This window comes from Diabrotica undecimpunctata, chromosome 8 (genome assembly GCF_040954645.1).
Source record: "Diabrotica undecimpunctata isolate CICGRU chromosome 8, icDiaUnde3, whole genome shotgun sequence".
Classification (NCBI taxonomy): Eukaryota; Metazoa; Arthropoda; class Insecta; order Coleoptera; family Chrysomelidae; genus Diabrotica; species Diabrotica undecimpunctata.
This window is the reverse complement of record NC_092810.1, coordinates 20,370,106-20,390,767: the sequence shown is the minus strand read 5'-3', so window position 1 is coordinate 20,390,767 and position 20,662 is coordinate 20,370,106. Positions and strand designations below refer to the sequence as shown.

Here is a 20,662-nt window from a genome sequence, read left to right as displayed (position 1 = left end):
TGGGAGATACAACGGGTTTCAATTGAATTCCGAGTATTCAGTTCAAAGGAAAGTTGAGCGCCAACTATTTTTAGAAGAACAATATTAAAAAATACAGAAGGATAAAAAATAAATAAAGCTAAATGAAACTGGAATAAAATAAATATTTGAACAAAAATAATAAACATGTGACATTTATAATTCTACATGGAGTATTTACATGGATAGATACGTTAGAAATCACGAGACAGTTTTTGTTTAAACTGTGGGTTTAGCCGATCAATAAAACAACCTCAAGGAAAAAATAATTCACCAAACTTTTTTACATAGCGACAAAATTTATCTAAAATCACAACCCCAACGAGCTTTGTATCTTTAAAGAAATTAATTACCTCAACCATTATGCATGTGGCGAATAATTCTGTAAGCTAATTAACATTTTAGTTCACTTCTTTTTGTTACCTCTAATCTATTTGATATGCCATGTTGATTTGTGTTATTTCCGTATAGCATGCGATGGTATATTTAGTAACTTAATTGGTTTCTTTCTTCCATAATAACCCACAATCCGTCCCGTTACCGCAAGTAAATACAATATTATTGTTGAATAATAGGACTTAATAAAGAAAAAATATGCCGGTATATTTTTTATACTTTTGATCTTCACTAAATCACTATCGCTTTATCTTAATTATAACAATACACAAAACGAATTGGTGATTTGTTTGATTGATGATTTCCTTACGGTGTATTTTCATACGAAGATAAGTTCATTGGTCTTTACTGTTAAAATATACCGCCATGTGCTAAATGCCATAATGAAACTCAGCATCACATAGATAATATCAGTTCCATCCTTTTTCTTTTTTTTTTCTCTTTATCCGTGTCTTTGAAATGCATACATATCGCTAAAATATTAAAAAATAACTTTGCCAGAAACTTATTTCTGCAATTGGTTTTTGTAGAGCATCGCTTAAAAACCTCATATTGAATCTTTTACTTTTCTAAAAGCTATCATAAAAAAAAACATGCTCTCTAATAATCCATTTGCTGCTCTTCTTCGTGCAGAATATGTATACTTCCGTAAATATTCATGTTTAATTTTGCATATGCGAAAAACAGTACTACATTTTTCGCTGTATTAATTCCTATAATTACCAACATTAATTCCTTAGCCATCACTTAATATAACCCTTACTAATATTTCCTTCTATTTAATTTTAAACCCACTTCTTTAGATATACAGACATGTTTGGACTAGTAAACAACCATCGCTCTCGCTTACCAATTTGTGTCCGTAAAGAGAAATCTTTAAAGGAATGAAAGAGCTAGGAATACCAAATCAGTTGGTAAATTTAACTAAATTAACTCTTCAAAAAGTTAAATATAGAGAACAAATTTAGGGGAAACTGACTAAATCTTTTAAAAGAAATAACGTGCTACGCCAAGAAGACCCTCTCTGCTGTATACAGTTCAACCTGGCTTTGAAAAAAATACGTATGTCACAAATCACAACCATTGGCTCAATATATAATAAATCAGTTTAAATCCTTGCCTATGCTGATGATATCCATATTGTTTGGAGAACGGAAAACGATGTAGCATTTAAAGAATCAGGTACAAAAATGGGTTTAATAATAAACACCAACAAAATGAAGTGTATGAAAATAAGCAAGCAACTACAATTCCTACGCCCACTGGTTATAGAAAACGACGTTATCGAAGCAGTTAACGAATTTGTACAGTGAAAGACCTCCTTTATACTGAAAATAATACTAACGCAGAGCGGATGCTATTTTGGGCTCAATCTCTTTTTAAATCCACAATTATATCGATAAATACAAAAATAAAACCATAATGCGCTCAGTCCTAACATATGGTTCAGAGACCTGTATTCTAACAAAAAGCAATGAAAACATCTTAGGATGTTTCGACACAAAAGTTCTAAGGCGAATCTATGGAGCAGTAAATGACAATGGAGTGTGGAGAAGATGATATAACTTCAAACTTGATAGAATATACCTGGATCCAGATATCGTAAAACATATTAAGATAGATCGTGTGAGGTTGATAGAACATGTAATGCGGATGGAACAAAATGACCCAGCTAGAAAAATTCTCTTTGATAGACCCAGTGGTCCTAGAAGAAGAGGAAGACTCAGAACAAGGTTCCTTGGTAACATCGATAAAGACATGAGAAATATGGGAATACGTGCTTGGTGGAGAAAAAAATTGATAGGTACGACTGAGAAATTCTTGAGAAGGCTAGGACCAACGAAGCGTTATAAAGCCAGAATGATGATGATGTATAACACTTAATTACTTCTTCTAATTATTTTTGAACCAAACCCTATGTTTGTTCAGTTCTAAACAGTTCTAAAACTCTAGAAATTGTTTTAATAATTTCGCATATATTTACTTGCGCTAATTGTACAGTTTATATTTTGGTTGACATATTTTAAAAAAATCTTACGGGAAGTACTACTGCGTATACTTCATTTAATAAATTTTACACTTATGAAACCACATCGATAAAACAGTTTATTGGAAAAAAGTGTGAGATTGTTATATGGCGTTGTTATTATCATAAATAGTAAACAAACATTAAACAAAAATAAATAAACTACCTTTCACTTTCAAAAACGAAAATGTGCTTTATGTGGAGAACTGATATGCACCGGGGAAAGAATATTGATCTTGTGGAGCAAGAAATATTTAGGAACGCTTAAAAATAGGCAAATATAAAGTCCTCATAAAGTAACAACGACTTGCCACGGTCTTTTTATTATCCAAGTAGCAGAAAGAGACCCTTTTCACTATCTCACCCGCAACTTCAAAAGCAGCTTTTGGAAGGTACAGGTGTAAGTGTTTCAGCTTAAATGATAGGAAAAAACTTCCTGCCCAAAGACTATACAGCGGAGAAAGTTACGGGTTCCCGAGTTAACCAGGCAGCACAAGATTGATTGCCCAAATTGGTGTCTTCAATACCAAAACTAGTACATTGGAAATTGGCAAAATTTGCTAGTTTCAGACGAAAACAGGATTTCTGTAAAATCATATAACCGATCCATTCGGGTACTTAGAGGGCGAGGAAGACAAGAAAGAACAAAAACTGTCAGATTTGTTCACATACATAAAGGAGAAAAAGTAATTACTATTTAAATGGGAATAAGCCACAATTAAAGGTTAAAGTACGTTTATTGACGTTTTAATTTCCACTTCGGAAATCGTTCTCAAAATACAAACGTTAGTAAATTAAACAAATTTTGTTTTCTTGTTACTTGGTGAAAAATTCTTCTAATAATTTAATTTTATTTGACTCATTTATATTGACAATACAGACATACACTATACATTTTACGGTAGACGATTTTAAAATTATATTGCCAATATTTTTGAGTTGCGTTCCTGGGACGACTTTACTTGTAAGATAGTTCATTCGATTACATGAAATCAACTTTAACTTGAGAATATCCGTCAGAAAAAAAACCTAGCATGTAATTCGTCTTTAAAAAGACAAACACATGTCATGATGACAGTAAAATTCTCCTGTTAGTGATTTAATAGTAAATTATGAGGGAAAAACCAGGAAAAAACCTCATAATACTAGCCGACATGGTAAGTATTTGGTCGTACATTTAATTTACCTTCAATATGTATGTAAAAAGTAAAAAGTATGTTTTGTTTACACTATGATATATTTTTTCATCTTCGTTAAGACTGCAGAGGCAGTGCCAGTGCTTCTATTATAGTTCAAGTTTTTAATAATTTACTAGGTTTTCTTAGCCAAAAATAAGCCTAAAATATGACACTTTTTTGAATTACCAAAAATATAGAATATTTAATAAAAGTTGATCCCTCATGTACATATTACTTCTATAATAAATTTCATATTACTTCTATAATAAATTTCAAATTTGAAAGCAATTTCTTTCACAGAACTCTTCGTTTATCTCTCCGTTTATAAAACTGCTATAAAAGTAACTACAAAGAAATTTTTACAAACTGCAACAGTTCAAGTTAAATCCGAGTAAAACGTTTGTTTCCAGAGTTTTATTACTATTTCCTTCAATAGAAAATTTCCGCTTTTAGTTCACAAAATGGTTATGTATGCATTAAAATAAATTAGGAAGAAGTTTCAAATAGTTCTTCCTTATTTTATTTTGGTAAAATTTTGAAAATAAAACTGATGGACGCTTTATTGTGGAAAAGTCTTTCCAAGTTAGGTATATACCCCGATATTGTCGATATTGTAAATCCAAGATAGTAAAAGTACCATTTCCCGTGTCATGTTATATTTTTGTTCATAATATACATGCATATACATATATATATATATATATATATATATATATATATATATATATATATATATATATATATATATATATATATATATATATATATATATATATATATATATATATATATATATATATATAAGGGGGTTGAGGTTAATTGGGTATACAGCTGATTGAAAGCCAAGTGTACTCTGTTCAACAGTTCATTATATTTTGCCAATTTTCATTGGCATCATCAGATGAGAGCTACAATTATTTAAAACATGGTAAAATACAATTTAATAATTGTTTCTTGTTTATATACTTACTTGATTGAGGTTAACGGCAGTGTGATTTTTTTTAATAACATCGAGAAAAGATTTGTGGGTACAATGTGGATTGCAGCTATCTTCGACATGTAACATTTAGTTGTATAATTTACGTTTACAATTAAAATATAAGAAACAAACACAATTCAAATTAAAAACAAAACAGACACGTTTAGTTTGGTAACTGTCATTAAGATTAAGTACCAGAATTACCAAATATCGAATGTTATTAATTGAAATCATGAATGTGTTGCTTGTGTGAGTCCATTTCAAAAGGTAAAAGAAATAATAAATTAGACTTACTCACAATCAATTTAATTTAACTAATCAGACGACCGGTTTCGCTTTCTACAATATGCAAAGCATCTTCAGGTCACGATACAAAGTTAAATAAATGTTGAAAATAATAAACCCATATTAGGGTGTTGTCTAATAAAGATAAAACAAAGATAGGTGATATAAATTATATAAATTACAGTAATTATGCCAATATTACATGTCTGTGGTTTTTCAAAATGAATAAAATGTTTAAGCAGACAAGGTAAAACACACAAATTGGTAAATTAGTCTATTAAACTGTAATGAATTAATAAATAAACAAATAAATAAAACATTACTTACATGCCGGTACTCTATTAATTGATGGTTGAAAGAACATGGTTCAAACTATCTTGTATTGTTGATTGGAGAACTCAAGTCAACTATTGTAATTGTTTAACAGTAAACGGGGAAGTTCTTGAGGAGACAGATTTTAACCAATGAAGTAGAGATAGGTAAATGTAATTGTTTGTTTGATAAAAGTAATGTTCTATACCATTAAGTTCTTTAAAGTTATTTATATTTATTCTGGAGATATATTTATGAAATGTGTGTTATATATTGAGATTTTTATTTTTGTTTTGGAAGGTGACAGTTGTGAGACAATGAATAAGAATAGATGTACAAATTGTGTGGGTGTACAATTATATCAGCTTGTAATTATCAAATTTCTTTGATAAAGTTATGTTGCAATATATGGCAAATGGTTGTAAAGTCCAATATATAAAGTTAAAAATTAAAATTGAGACACTTTAAGACAAACAGAAAACACTTAAAAAACGGGGGGACGAAACAGACATTAAATTTAAAAAGGGGGAGGATTTTAAAAGAACTACATCTCTTACTTGGAGACAATGAGTTTTTTATGTTATATATCAGATTTTAGAGGTAAACTTAACAAATGTAGGTTAAAGTGTGACAGTTCTTCTTCTATTTTAAATGCTGTAAGTTAAGCTGTAAGTTAAGTTATCTAGTTTTATGAAATAAGCTGATATTAATAAATGTCTAAAAATTTTTAATTTTAGATATCAAAGTTATTTGATGTGTTAATATTGGCATACTTTAACAAACTTTAAATAATTAGATTTCAATGTAACAATATAAATAATTGTAATACATCTTCTATGATAACTAACTGAGCTTAGTTAAAGTTACAGAACAAACTTAAGTGATTATTTGGTAATTAAATTAAATATGTACATTTGTAATCAAATGTATAACAAAATTTCAAACTTTCTTTGAAATAATTGTTGGTGTGAGTTATCTGTCGTGGTGTGTATAAATATTTCAAATATTTATTCCAGTTCTGATATGTTAATATGGAACTTAAATAATATGCAAATTAATTGACTTCATCATCATCATTGGTGCTACAGCCCTATAAAAGAGCCTCGACCTTCCCAAGTCTATTACGCCAGTCAGTTCTATCCATTGCCAACTGTTGCCAGTTTACTGCGCCTATTTGTCTACCATCCTCATCTACACCATCCCTCCATCTGAGTTTTGGTCTACCCCTACTTCTACTTCCCACAGGTTGTGACATAAGGATTCTTCTAGGAGGGTTGTTCTGCTGTGATCTTGCCAGATGTCCTGCCCATCTTAGTCTTCCTATTTTTATAAAGGATACTACGTCTTTACCACCAAATATATGTTTATATCTGTGATATATCTCGTAGTTGTACCTCCTTCTCCAAACACCATTTTCACAGATGCCACCAAATATTCTTCTCAGGATCCTTCGTTCAAATATAAGCAGGAGATTTTCATTTGCCTTGGAAATGGTCCATGTCTCCGACCCATATGTCAACACTGGTTGTATAAGGGTTTTGTATATGGTTATTTTTGTTTTTTGGCTTAAGTTTCTGCTTCTCATATGTCTACTCAGTCCAAAATAACATTTGTTTGCTAGGATTATTCTTCGCTTGATTTCTTCCGTCATGACGTTCTCCTTGGTGATCAGGGAGCCTAAGTATGTGAATTTGTCCACCACTTCAAAGGTAGAATTATCAACCGTGAATTGGTGGCCGATGTTTCTGGCTCTATTGTTGGGTATTGATGCCATTATCTTAGTTTTATTTTCATTTACTTGCAGGCCCATATTTTTTAAGGCGTTTGACAAGGTGGTATACATTTATTCTAGCTTGCGTGTTGTGCGGGCAACTAGATCAACGTCATCTGCATATGCCAAATTTGGGATGATTTATTAAAAATGTTTCCTCTGCTGTCTATTTGGGCATCCCTGACCGCCTTTTCAAAAGCTATGTTGAAAAGGAGACACGCCAGCGCATCTCCCTGTCGCAGCCCAACATGCGTTTCAAATGCTTGTGATTGTTTGCCCTGTATTTCGACTTTGCAAACAACTTTACGCATTGTAGCCTTAACCAATCTTATCAGTTTATCGGGGATGTGGAATTCATCCATGGCTTCATACAATTTATTTCTTAGGACACTATCATAGGCCGATTTAAAATCATTGGTTTTTCCAGTATTTGCCTTAGCACAAAGATCTGGTCTGTTGTTGATCGACTAGGCCTAAAACCACTTTGATATTCGCCAAGAAGCTCCTCTGAATATTCACTCAGGCGACCATATAAAATACTCGAAAATATTTTGTATGCTGTATTAAGGAGGGTTATTCCCCTATAGTTTCTACATTCTAATTCATCGCCCTTTTTGTGTAGCGGGCAAACGATCCCAATACACCACTCTTCTGGGATTTGTTCCTCATTCCAGGCTCTCAGTATAATTTTATATATTTGATTAGTCAGAGTAGCACCTCCACATTTCATAAGTTCCGCGGGTATACCATCACTACCTGGAGATTTATTATTTTTTAGGTGTTTTATTGCATCCCGTACTTCCTGAATTGATGGAGGCTCCAATGGCGTATTGTTGTTTGCTCCTGGGGGTGGTTGATTTGGATCTTCTGCTTTTATAGTAAGCAGTTCTTTATAGTGTTCCACCCACCTTTTCAATACTTCTTCTTTTGTATTGAGTATATGCCCCTCCTTATCCTTACATAGTCTGATCCTTGGGTTAAGTTCTTTTCTTGCTTTATTTAGATTTTTATAGAATTTTCTTGTTTGATTTTCCTTTTTTAATGCCTCAAGTTCTTCCAATATTCTATTTTCATAAGTTCGCTTTTTTCTCCGATGGATGTACTTCTCTTCTCTTCTGAGATCTTTATATTTTTGTTCTTTTTCTCGGGTTCTTCGTTGCTGCATCAGTTTGTATGCATTGTTCTTTCTTCTTGTAATGTCCTCGCACTCAGCATCGAACCACTCATTACGTGGTGGTGGTCTTTGCGGCCCTAGAATGTTATTTGCTGCGTCTTTAATGTAATTTTTACACATTTCCCATTGTTCACTAATTGTTAGATTCTCTTTAGTTATGTATTTAGTTTCGATATAGTTTTGAAACCTTTCTACCGTTTGCGGGTTTTTAAGGAGTTCAATATTAAGGCGCCTTGTTTTGGTACTTCTCTCCTTCTTCGCATTTGAGATTCTAGCCCGAATTCTTGTGCCAACTAGAAAATGATCTGAATCAATATTGGTGCCTCGATAGGTGCGGACATCCATAAGGTTGGAGAAGTGTCTAGCATCTATGATCACATGATCAATCTGGTTGTTCGTTAATCCATCAGGCGAGGTCCAAGTCCCCATATGTATTTTTTTGTGTAGAAAACATGTGCTTCCTACGATCATGTTCTTTGAGGCTGCGAAGGTGACTGCTCGGTGTCCATTCGAATTAGTATTATTATGGAGACTATATTTACCAATGTGCGGTAGATATATTTCTTCCCTTCCGATTTTTGCGTTCAGATCACCGATTATTATTTTAATGTCATTTCTGGGACAATTGTCATATGTTCTTTCTAATTCATCATAGAAATTGTCTTTTTCTTCGTCTTGCTTGTCCTTTGTTGGGGCATGTACATTAATAAGGCTAATATTAAAAAACTTGCCCCTGATCCTTAAGCAGCTCATTCGCGGATTTATCGGCTTAAAATCTATAACCAAGTGCTTGACTTTATTATTGACTATAAAGGCTGTCCCAAATTCATGTCTGGTTCTATGGCAACTATTGCAAGGTATTAAGTAAAATAATTATATATTTGGCTCTCCTGAAAAGTTACACTTCTGTAGCTGCGTCATTGTCCCACCGGGGCAGCGATTTTATCAAGGCAAGTTGACTGAAATCGTAATATTTTAAAGTGTAGAATCTACTATTTTTTTTTTATTTATTTACTTAAGGACCACCTTGTATATTCTTTTCGAACAAAAAATAGTATTTCGCCCCTTTTGTTTCTACCCAGGGTATATGTAATACATATGACAAATTTGTTAAATTTCTATTATAATAATAATATATAATATTAGAAGTTAAGATAAAATAATTCAAGCGAACTTTATCTATAATTCTCTGGTTTATCTGGACCATGTGCTGCGTATAAATTTAAACCCACGGATACATGTATGTACTCTTTGTCACAAACTAAAATAGGCTATATTTCAATTACGATATTATACTCACCCTATTTGCGAATTTGTGGTAATATGAATTGATTTATATTCCCCGAATATTTGAATGTGATTACCAATGGTAATAATTTACGGAAGCCACATACAATGGGTACCAAATAGTCGAAACAGGACCGCATTTGTTGCTTAATTGGCTTATTAGTAATAAAGACGATCTTGATTATCACAGTAATATTACAAAAAAATCTAAATATCCTCTTTAAATAGTTTGGTATGTAATTAATTTATGTAATAAATCTTTAGGTATTTCATAAGATGAGACTTTTTTGCATTTTTTGTCCACTTACTTAGTTAAGGCGGAGTTTTTATTACGAATGCAGGCAATTTTTTGGTGTCTTGGTAAGATCTTCTTCTTCTTCTTCTTCAGCCTTCAGTAATCCAACTTTGGACATAGGCCTCCCCCAAATCAATCCAGTGTCTTCTATTTTGCGCCACTTACTTCCAGTTGTGTCTTCCGATCTTCTTAATATCAACAGCCCATCTTATTTGTAATCTTCCTCTGCTTCTCTTTCCTAACCATGGCCTCCACTGTTGTATTTCGTGATTCCATCTCTTATCCTTCAGTCGGGCATCGTGTCCTGCGAAGCGCCATTTTAATTTGGCATCATGTTCTCCTCCGTCTTTTACTTTCGTTTTGCTTCTAATCCTTTTGTTTGTTTTTTTGTCTATAAGTCTCACCCCGAGCATTGATCTTTCCATCGCTCTTTGTGCTTTTACTATTTTATCCATATTGAACTTGGTGAGTGTCCACGTCTGTGAACCATACGTGAGTATAGGGAGGATATACTGATCGTAAATTCTGGTTTTTAAATACGATTCTATTTTAGTGCTTTTCAAGATAAAACTCAGTTTTCCAAATCCTGCCCACGCTAACCTTATTCTTCTGGTAATTTCGGCAGTTTGATTTGGTTTGTTAATTTTCATTATCTGTCCCAGGTAGATGTATTCGCTTACTGTTTCTAAATTTATGTTGTTCAATGTTATTTCTGGAGTGTTCGGTGTATTTGTCATTATTTTTGTTTTTTCCAAGTTCATCTTAAGACTTACTTTTTCCGAAACTTGAATAAGTTGCATCATCATGGTCTGTAGTTCTTCGAAACTTGTAGCAAATATTACAGTGTCATCAGCGTATCTTAAATGACTCAGTTTTCTTTTATTAACATTTACTCCCTTATCTACCCAGTTAATGTCTTTCACGTCTTTAATGTCACGTCTTCAAGCCCAAGTGTGAATAGCTTTGGTGAGATAACATCTCCCTGGCGAACTCCTCTGTTGATTGGTATAGCTTTGGTTTTCGCATCAATTTGTATTTTCATTGTAGCTTTCTTGTAAATATTGTGTATGAGCATTCTGTATCGGGAGTCTATTCTGCAGTTGTTCATAGCTCTCTCTATTACCCAAAGTTCTATGGAGTCGAATGCCTTTTCATAATCAACGAAGCCAATATATAAGTTCAAGTGATATTCATTGGCTTTCTATATTAGAGTTCTGACTGTAAGAAGATGATCCGCTGTACTGTTACCTTTTCAGAATCCTGCCTGCTCTACCGGTTGATAGCTATCGAGCTTCGACGTTAACCTGTTAGTTATTACTCTCATAAACAGTTGTACATTTGGGACAGCAGGAAGATTGGCCTATAGTTCTTGAGATCTCCCCTGTCACCCTTTTTGAAGAGAAGTATTGTCAAACTTTCATTTCAATCATCTGGGACTTCTCCTCTGTGAAGACATTCGTTGAAAAAATTTTTCAATTCTTCGAGAATAATTTCATTCCCCTTCTTTAACATTTTTACAAGTATTCCATCTGGATTCGGAGCCTTATTGTTCTTTATTTGTGCTATAGCTTGTTTTATTTCGAAGGATTCTATGTTAGGGAGTATTTCTGAGTCGAAATTCGTTATCTTTCAGTCAGAAATCGACTTAAATATTATAGGAAAATAATATTCAGTGCATAATTTATATTCGAGATGTACGTAAAAATATAAATTTAATAATTTTATTAGTCTTTCAAAATTTCCTCTCCATTTATGTCTTAGTGAGGTACATGAACAACTACACCATTTTGGATTTCTTCATTTAGTTTTTCGGCAAAACTGAATATATTTCAAATATTTGAACAAGAAAGTTTTGTTTTTGGTTAGCAGTCCAATGTATAAATCATTCTTTAAATAATTTCACCTAAAAAATAATCATGGTAAGACATTCATAATATAGACAATAAATTAATCATCCTATAAACAGTAAGATAAACAATCTATAGTTATGCTATGCAATATTTGCTGCAATGAATTCGCTTATATGTAAAGTAAAAATATTCATTTTCTTCCCTTTTCCATGTTCTTATATCTGTTGAACCAAAATAGTTGACAAGATTCTAGTAGATTATACAATTAAAAACTTAAAATTTATTTCCAAAAACATGTCACACAAAGACTATTGCCCTTAGGGTGCAATTACAATTATTTCTCATGTAGCTCATAAATTTTAATTACAAAAACTATTTAGTAGTAACAATAATATACCCGATTATAAAAATGAAACCTCTAAAATGTTTTAAATAATTTTACTATATAATTGTGGCCAACCCATATTTACTTACTTAAAATTACTTTGCTTTATGAATTTATATTATAATGAACGACACATATTTTGGAAAATATGGGCGGTTGTTAATTTCACTTAAAATGGGCATTTTATTCTTGAAAAGAAAGCTGTGTACTATCTGTCGTACAGATGTTTTAACTCTTTCATCGTATGTTGCAAGGATAGAAGGTCGACCGGCAATATTTTTAGGACATCTTACTGTTCCAGTCTGCTTATATTCCATAATTGTTCTGTAAATAGTTGAATTAGCAGCACCTAAAATTAGCACATTACTTTACTAAGTCTTGATTTTAACAATAACTATTCTGCAAAACTAACCCAATGCCTGTTTTATTTTTGCTAGCATGGCTGTTATTTTCATTCCAGGATTTTCAATTTTTATTTGTTTATTTTTTTAGGTGGAGAAGGATAATTACCACTGGTACTTGGCATTGAATCCATATTGTTATCTTAGTAACACTAATACGTCGCTAAATAGTTCTGAAAATAACTGTTTTGTATATAAATGCAAACGAAAAATCTAAAAATTAAAGGAATAACGCAGAAAATATAAAAAATCGTCTATATAAATGAAGACATGAGTTGATAAAGGTGCTATGTCCATTTTTATTCAAAAAATGACTTATTTGTATATTTGGTTACCTAAAGTCGTAATACAACCCCTGAATAACTCAAGATTCTTAAATTGTTAATAATAAGGATTATTTTAATTGATAAAGGTACTATGTCCTATGACTAAGTACCCTTTTTTATTAGATAAAGGTGCTATGTCCATATTTAAGGACATAGCACCTTTATCCACTAGATAGTGGGAAAGATTTATTTACGTGGTAGGTGCCATGTGACATTTTAAGGTTATGTTTGTTGTTTATCACATCTTTCAACATGGGTTCGAGAAGTAAAAGAATGTTAGAATTAGTAAAAATCGAGAAAATATGTGTTTTAAATAAAGGTAAGTCCGAATAGAGAATTTTTTTGTAGATAGAAACTGTATTTTGTACTTCTCTAGAGGTCAATACCAATGCGGTGATTTTGGAGCAGCCAAGCACTAGTGGACTTCAAAAGAAGGTCAACTCTAATGCAGGTAAGCATATTAAAAAAATTTTTACTACCTTTATTAATTAATCATCTCTTTTTAATAACAATTGACCCCCTCTGCAATTCAATTCTTTATTTAAAAAAATATAGATATAATATACATTACTTGAGTTATTATTACATACATACCTACCTATGTACATAAATTAAATTTTTAGACTATGTGGATAATTGTACTGATGAAAGTGTTACATCAGGCAGCGAATATTCCCCTTCCAGTGAAGAAGATTCAGAAGAGGATTCTGATAACTCAAATATTTCTTATTCGACGAGTCTCATAAACAAATATCCGGATGTTGAGAGAGTCAAACGTAAAATGTTTTCTGATAACCAAGAAATTAAAAAGGTAAAGCTAAAAAAAGTTAAGATTAAGAAATAAAAATAGAAATTAGAAATAAGTATAAATTTAATAAATAACTAAGATATTTTTAAGGTTCCGACAAATAGCAGGGAAACCCCGGATAGGAGTGACGAAGTGCAGGAGGAAATACCTCGGGAAATACGTATAGAAGACCATAACCAGCAATTCCATGTTACTGCCGATGAAATAAGTAGAAGAGAAATTGTTAAACCAGTTTTAAAAATAACTAAAAAAAGAGTCCGGAAACCTGATAATTGGAAAAGAAATAAAGCTGCAAGGTTAAGACAACAAGGTAAAGAATATATTTCTCAAAAGACTAGTAAAGTGATGGCAGAAAAAACAATTAAAAGAGATTTACTGTGTAAAGAAAAATGTAGACTAAACTGTACTGAGAAGTTTAGTATTGCAAGCAGAGAAGAAATTCTAAGAAAATTTTATAAACTAGATACAAATTCCAAAAATATTTTAATTTTTAAAAGTATTAAGATGCAGGAAGTTAATCGTCACCGCCCTCGTAAAAATATAAAAACGAAAGCTTACAGCTTTAAATATTTTATTACGTGTGATAAAGAAAATAAACTAGTGTGTAAAGATGCTTTCTGCTCTTTATACCGAATTGGACGAAAAAAGTCTTTAAAGCTCAAAATGACTTAAAATCTGGCCAGGTAATGCCCTCACCACATAAGCAAGGGCATCACAAAAATCCAAAAAAAATATCCGATGAAGTAATAAACTGCATTGAAAATCATATCAAGCAGTTTCCTTCAGAATAATCACATTATTCTAGGACTAGAAACCCACATAAAAAATACCTTTCCCCTTTACTAAATATTAACCGACTTCATCAACTATATATAGAGGATTGTCAAACAAAAAAGCTCGAAACTAAATATTTCGTAAAGGCCTCTTTTTACAGACATATATTTGAAACAAGGTTTAACTTATCTTTTGGTGTACCAAAAAGTGATACTTGCAGTTTATGCGATGCTGGAGAGAACTCTTTAGAGCACTCGAATAATTTTCAACTTGCTTTTGCGCAGCAGAAAGTTGACCGCGAAGCAGTAAAAATTTCCAAAGAAAAATGTTACATAACAATGGATCTTCAACAAACGATGCCTTTGCCAAAGCTATCAACGTCAAAATCTTTTTACTTAAGACAAATGTGGCTATACAACTTTGGAGTCCACTGTTTAACCAGTTCTGGTCATAAGTCCTATTTTTTTACATGGACTGAGGATATTGCCAATAGGAGAAGTAATGAAATAGCAAGTTGTTTGCTACGATTTTGTCTGCTTCTTAAAGAAGAAAATCCCCAAATTGATCATTTAATAATTTGGTCAGATCAATGTGGGGGACAAAACAAAAACTTCTCCATTATTAACCATTTTCAATACCTAATATTAAATAAAATATTTAAGATTATTGACGATAAATTTCCCGAAGTTGGTCAGAGTTACCTTGACTCTGACAGAGACTTTGGAAGAATAGAAAAGGTTCTAAGGAAGAATAGAAAACATCAGAATATTTATATACCAGACCAATAACGGGAAATTATTAGATCTGCGAGTACCAAACAAAGTGTATGCCTTAACATGGAACATTTTTTTTATTGCTTTGAAACTCTACCTGCAAAACTTCATTTAAACAAAAGACTGACTAATAGTCTTGCCAAAAAAATAAATTTTCGAGATAAAGTGAAGTGGCTAAGAGTAAGTTGTTTTGAAAATACTTTTACAAAACTAGTTTAGATTCGTTTACCCCATTTATGGAAGTTGACTTATAAAAAAAAGAGAACTGATAGTACAAAGTAATCAAGTTGTTTTACAAAAGTTACCTAAATGCGGTGGTTTGACTTCTGAAAAAATTTCAAATCTACAAGATCAACTTACGTTTATTCCAGCAGAGTATAAATAGTATTATGATATTGTTTTAGAAGAATGTTTGAAAAACTCTAAGAAAAAACGTAATTCATGTTAAATTTAAATGTTTCTGTGTCTTTGTTTATAAATTTTTAATGTATCTTACTATGCTTTTGTTAATCTGCAAATAAAATTTAATTTCCAGATTATTTAATAGTTTTTTTTATTATTTTTTTAAAATTTAAATACAACATAGGTGACATAACACCTTTCTCTACTCAAGTTTATACCAACTGCATAAAATGTTGGTTGATTAAGGTGCTATGTCCATTAAAATTAAAATTACTAAAAAAGTTTAAATTCTAGAAAAACAAAAAATATTATAAAAATATAAAAAAGTACAAAACGATTCTAATCTAATAAGATATTGGTAATTTTTATAAAATTTATTAAAAAAAATATATAAGTGAAAACGCGTTTCCTTCAATTACTCAATATCTGAAAAAGTGTACATGGCACCTTTATCATCTCATGTCTTCAAATATAGAATTGAAATTAGAAATTTAAAATAGTAAATTAGAATCACTCCTCTTTATTAAAAAACAAACCATAGGAGTGTCATAAGTGTGAGATATTTTTATACACGCTATATTTATTTGTTTTTTTAACTACTCGCGCTTTTCATACGAGCTTTTAGAATATTGATTAGATAGAAATAAATTATTTGTCGTTCTATAAATAGATATTTATATATAGCAAAAATGTTTACATTACGAGCGGTATTTATCTGATCTCGCTTCCATTAGCATTTACTCAACTCCGACCCTGGAACTATGAAAGGATAAACAACATTTTGTGAAACCCAGCAGTGATTTGTACATAGAAACCATTTTACGTCATTAAAATAAACGGACGACGCCATGAACTGATATTTTGTTACATATATTAAATCTGTTACTTTTAATATTTGGCTACTGCAAACGAAAGAGTGGGTTAAAAGCCTCGTGTTTGATTACCTGTTGAAATTAATTTATCGTTTAAAGGCCACCTGTTTTACTACCCACGTTTGCCCTTTATAGGCTTTTGTAATATAATAAAAGCAATTTTCATGTGTGCTTTAGCCAGCGTATAAAAAGCATGTAGTTTATATTTTGTACAGGTGCTTCATACGCATTTATAGTACAGTCTAGGGAACGTACTGTATACTCCATTCCACGAATATACTACTGTTTTAAATTCGGTTTAAGGTATCGACTTAAATGGTGCAATGTGCTGAATTGTACAATAGTAAATTCTCCCCATTTTTAAAATACTGTTATGGTAAATATAAACCTTAGAGTTTAGTCATGATATAAATATAGAGTAGTTGATAGTTTATAGAACAGTTGTAATTCAGATTTTGAATTACATAATTACTATCATTGAGTTTAGTATTGTAAACAAGTTAGTTTTTGAATTAAATTTAAATGATTTAAACGAAGTGTAACAATACTTAAGTGATTAAATAGTGTACTTTATTTAGTCGAATATTCAATTAGTATTAAAAAAAAACAAAAAAACTTACTTATTCTCTTATTCTCCCAATCTCCTAAAACTATCATCAACCATCAGATTCACAGCCATAATCACTGTCGTCGCTATCCTCATTCGGATGGTAAATTATAACAGGATTAACTGCTTCGATGCGACCTTCACGGATTCACCATTCTTCAATTAAGTCTTTACATTTTTTTACACTTTTTCCCCAAATTTCAGGGGTGGCAATATCCAATGCTTGTTGCCATGTTTCCTCGTCACTGTAACCCTTGTATCCAATATGGTTATCATAATATGTTTTGCATATCCCCCAAATATATTCAATTGGATTGAATTGGCAATGATAGGGGGGTAGTCTTAACACACGATGTCCAAAGCTATGTATAATTTCGTCTACTATATATATGTTGGATTGTGCATGACTTTTAGCTAACGCTACTAATTGAGGCTTAAAATAGTATTGAGGAAATGTAATATTTTTATTCGTTAACCATTCTTTTATTTTATCTATGGTCCAGGTGTTTGTTGGTTGCTTATTTAAAATTTACGAATGGTACGCAGCATTATCCAGTACTATAACGGATGGTTCATGTAAACTTGGCAACAGTTTTTCTTTCAACCATTTCACAAACATCTCCGTATTCATATTGTCATGATAATCGGCTGATTTTGATTTTGATGAAAACACAAGATCTGCTCCCTCAATAAAACCATGTTTTTCACCTGCATACACTATAATATAGCTCTTTCCCTCGTTATCGATGTGTTTTATGGATTTTATGCTCTCGTCCTGCCAAATTCGTTTGATACCGCCTTTAGCAAAAATCCATGTTTCGTCTAAATAAACGAAGGAAGAACATTCTTTTTTAAATTTGTTATAGTTTCTTAAAAATTCTATCCTTTTGTGAACGACACTAGCTCTTTCACACAAAGCCTTTCTATTGTCTTCCTTTTTGAACTTAAATCCAATCTGTCTTAAAACTCTCCAGAGACTTGTTCTGGAAATTTCAAATATATTTCTGTCTTTTAATTTTTGTAGCACTGAATCTAAAGAAACATGTTCTTTCTTTTCGCTCATTTTATATATTGTCTCACGGATTTCAAATTTTCAACCTTCGGGAAGATCTATATTTTTTGGTTGTCGGCGAGATTTATATTGTGCGACATTTTGTTCACTTTGTCCACTTTTTTTGCTTTTTGCAAAACCGACTTTAGTTTTGTTTCACTAATACAGAGTGCATCACACACACGTTTATGTACGGACTGAACAGGTCGCAAAGGGCCTCGTTTGATTTTTAAGCAGTAAAATAAGAAAGTACATTAAATATAAAGTTGTCTACATCTAAAACACGTCTCGGCATTTTTGACTTCAATAAATAAATACACTACACTAAACTCTCTCTTAACGGACACTTCTCTTCACCGGAAACCTCTATACCGACGGTTTTTAAAACTAAAATCATAAAAACATAAAAAAAAGACATCAAGCCAAATGTCTGATGAACACATTTGCGTAAAAATGAGCGTTTGCGTAAAAATTTTTGTTATTTTCGAATTAAATTTTGCGTCTATCTGAACATCTATTAACTGAAATAATTTTAGTTCAGATGTCATACTAACAGTAGACCCTTTTTATTGGAATAATAATTAGACCAATTAACTTTCATACTTCTACTTGCACAGTAAAATATTCGTTGTCGCAATAATCCAAAACATCGTATATTCGTGGAATAACCTATAACATCAATTTCTTATTCGATGCATGCTTTTTTATTTTTCACAAAATTTTATTGGAGTAGGTTCAGTGGTTTCTGATATTAGCGTGGACAAGAGGACAAATATATAAACAAATTTAATAAATAAAATCATTTCAACCGCACAGTGTGCAGATTCCAATAAATACAGAACCAAACCTATTTATAACAAGAGCGAAAATCCACATTTCCAATAGCAATTAATTTGACTCTAACGGCCTAACTTTGTTGCAGGTTCCTGATAAATTAACGAAATCATTTTCGAACGGCATGATTCACGGACACGGATATTTCGATCAAAAAGCATTTTCTATTAAACAGTTATCAGTGGAAGTATCAGACCTGCATGTGGGAGACGACGGACAATTGACATTAACCTGCATTTCCACAATACCCGGATATGTAAATAATCTAGAAAATTATGCCGATTTGCGGACCGCCGAGGCCACCAGTAAGTATTATTTAAAACCTATTTATTCAATGGATATATTATACATAGAACAAATAGACAATATATATATATATATATATATATATATATATATATATACTGTTTAGGTTTAAAAATCTAACATCTATTCATTTTCCTTCTGAAATTTAAAAATTTTTAGCATTAGGACTTAAATTTTCTTTATGTCCTTCCAAATCTGATATTAGAGTTCCTAATTTACTTTCTGATATTGAATCAATAATCAGACCACTTAATGATAGTCAAAAGGATGTTGTTAGATCTAAATGTACAAACGTTATTACAAACTTTTTGCATAAAGAAGTCAAAGATCATTTTTTAAATAAATACTATGTGCAAACTAAACTTTTCCTTAAAAACCATCCTGAAATTTACATTGTCAAAAACGATAAAGGTAACGTAACTGTTGTAATGTACAAAAAGGATTATCTACAAAAAACTGGAGAACTCTTAAATGATACTAAGTATTACACTACACTTAGAAGGAGTCCTGTTTGTACTTTGCAACAAAAAGCAAATTGTCTAGTATCTAAATTAAACATAAAGAAATTTATTGATAATAAAAAAGCAAAAGAGCTCAAAATTTATAATTCTATTGCTCCACGGATTTATGCTATACCAAAAATACATAAACCAACTTTATCTATGAGACCAATTGTTTCATCTTTATGCCCTCCTAATGGACCAATAGCACAGCTCCTCACTGACATCTTAACTAATGCTTATAATTTAAACAACAATTTTTACATTAAAGATTCATTTGATTTTAGTTCTTTCATTAATAATTTCCAATTACCACAAAATTATGTTTTAGTTAGTTTTGATGTAACATCTCTTTTTACTAATTTGCCTTTAGATTTAATCATAAGTAGTGTTGAAAAACATTGGAATGAGATTTCGCAACACACTAATATTGACTTATTACATTTCAAAACACTTATCAACTTTGTTTTTGATTCTAATATTTTTATATTTAATGGTGTCTTTTATAAACAAATTTTTGGTAGTCCTATGGGATCTAGTCTTTCACCCATTCTAAGTAGCTATGTCATGGATGATGTTATCAGTGATTGTATCAGTAATTGCACTTTTTTCATTCCTTTCATTAAAAGATATGTAGATGATTTAGTTTTGGTACTTCCTAAACACAAAATTCATGAAACAGTCAACATTTTCAACAGTCATAATCAACATATACAATTTACAGTTGAGGAAGAGGTAGATAATGCTCTACCATTCCTTGACATGAGAATTGTAAGAAATACAGGCAATATGTTGAAAACCAGATGGTCAGAAAACCCATATGTAGTAATAGATTTATAAGCTATTACTCTCATCATCCAAATAAGATGAAAATGAACCTTATAACAGGATTAAAAGAACGTGTTTTAAAACTTTCTCATCCAGATTATCTACAAAAAGATCTTCAATTATTAAAAAATATTCTAATTGAAAACTCTTATCCTCCAGATATGCTACATAGGATGCTTTTTTCTAATATTGGTAATATAAATAACTTAACACCATTTTTTGCT

The 20,662-nt window shown here is 31.3% G+C and overlaps 1 protein-coding gene across 1 annotated transcript in view; it reads left to right on the top strand.

Moving 5' to 3' along the window:
- The window catches only part of LOC140448721 (uncharacterized), a 368,374-nt gene that overhangs the window by 333,531 nt on the left and 14,181 nt on the right, over positions 1 to 20,662 (top strand). The window contains exon 5 of the mRNA XM_072541834.1: positions 18,893 to 19,109. Within this exon, the coding sequence (XP_072397935.1) occupies positions 18,893 to 19,109 (217 nt within the window). The remainder of the gene's footprint in view (positions 1 to 18,892; positions 19,110 to 20,662) is intronic.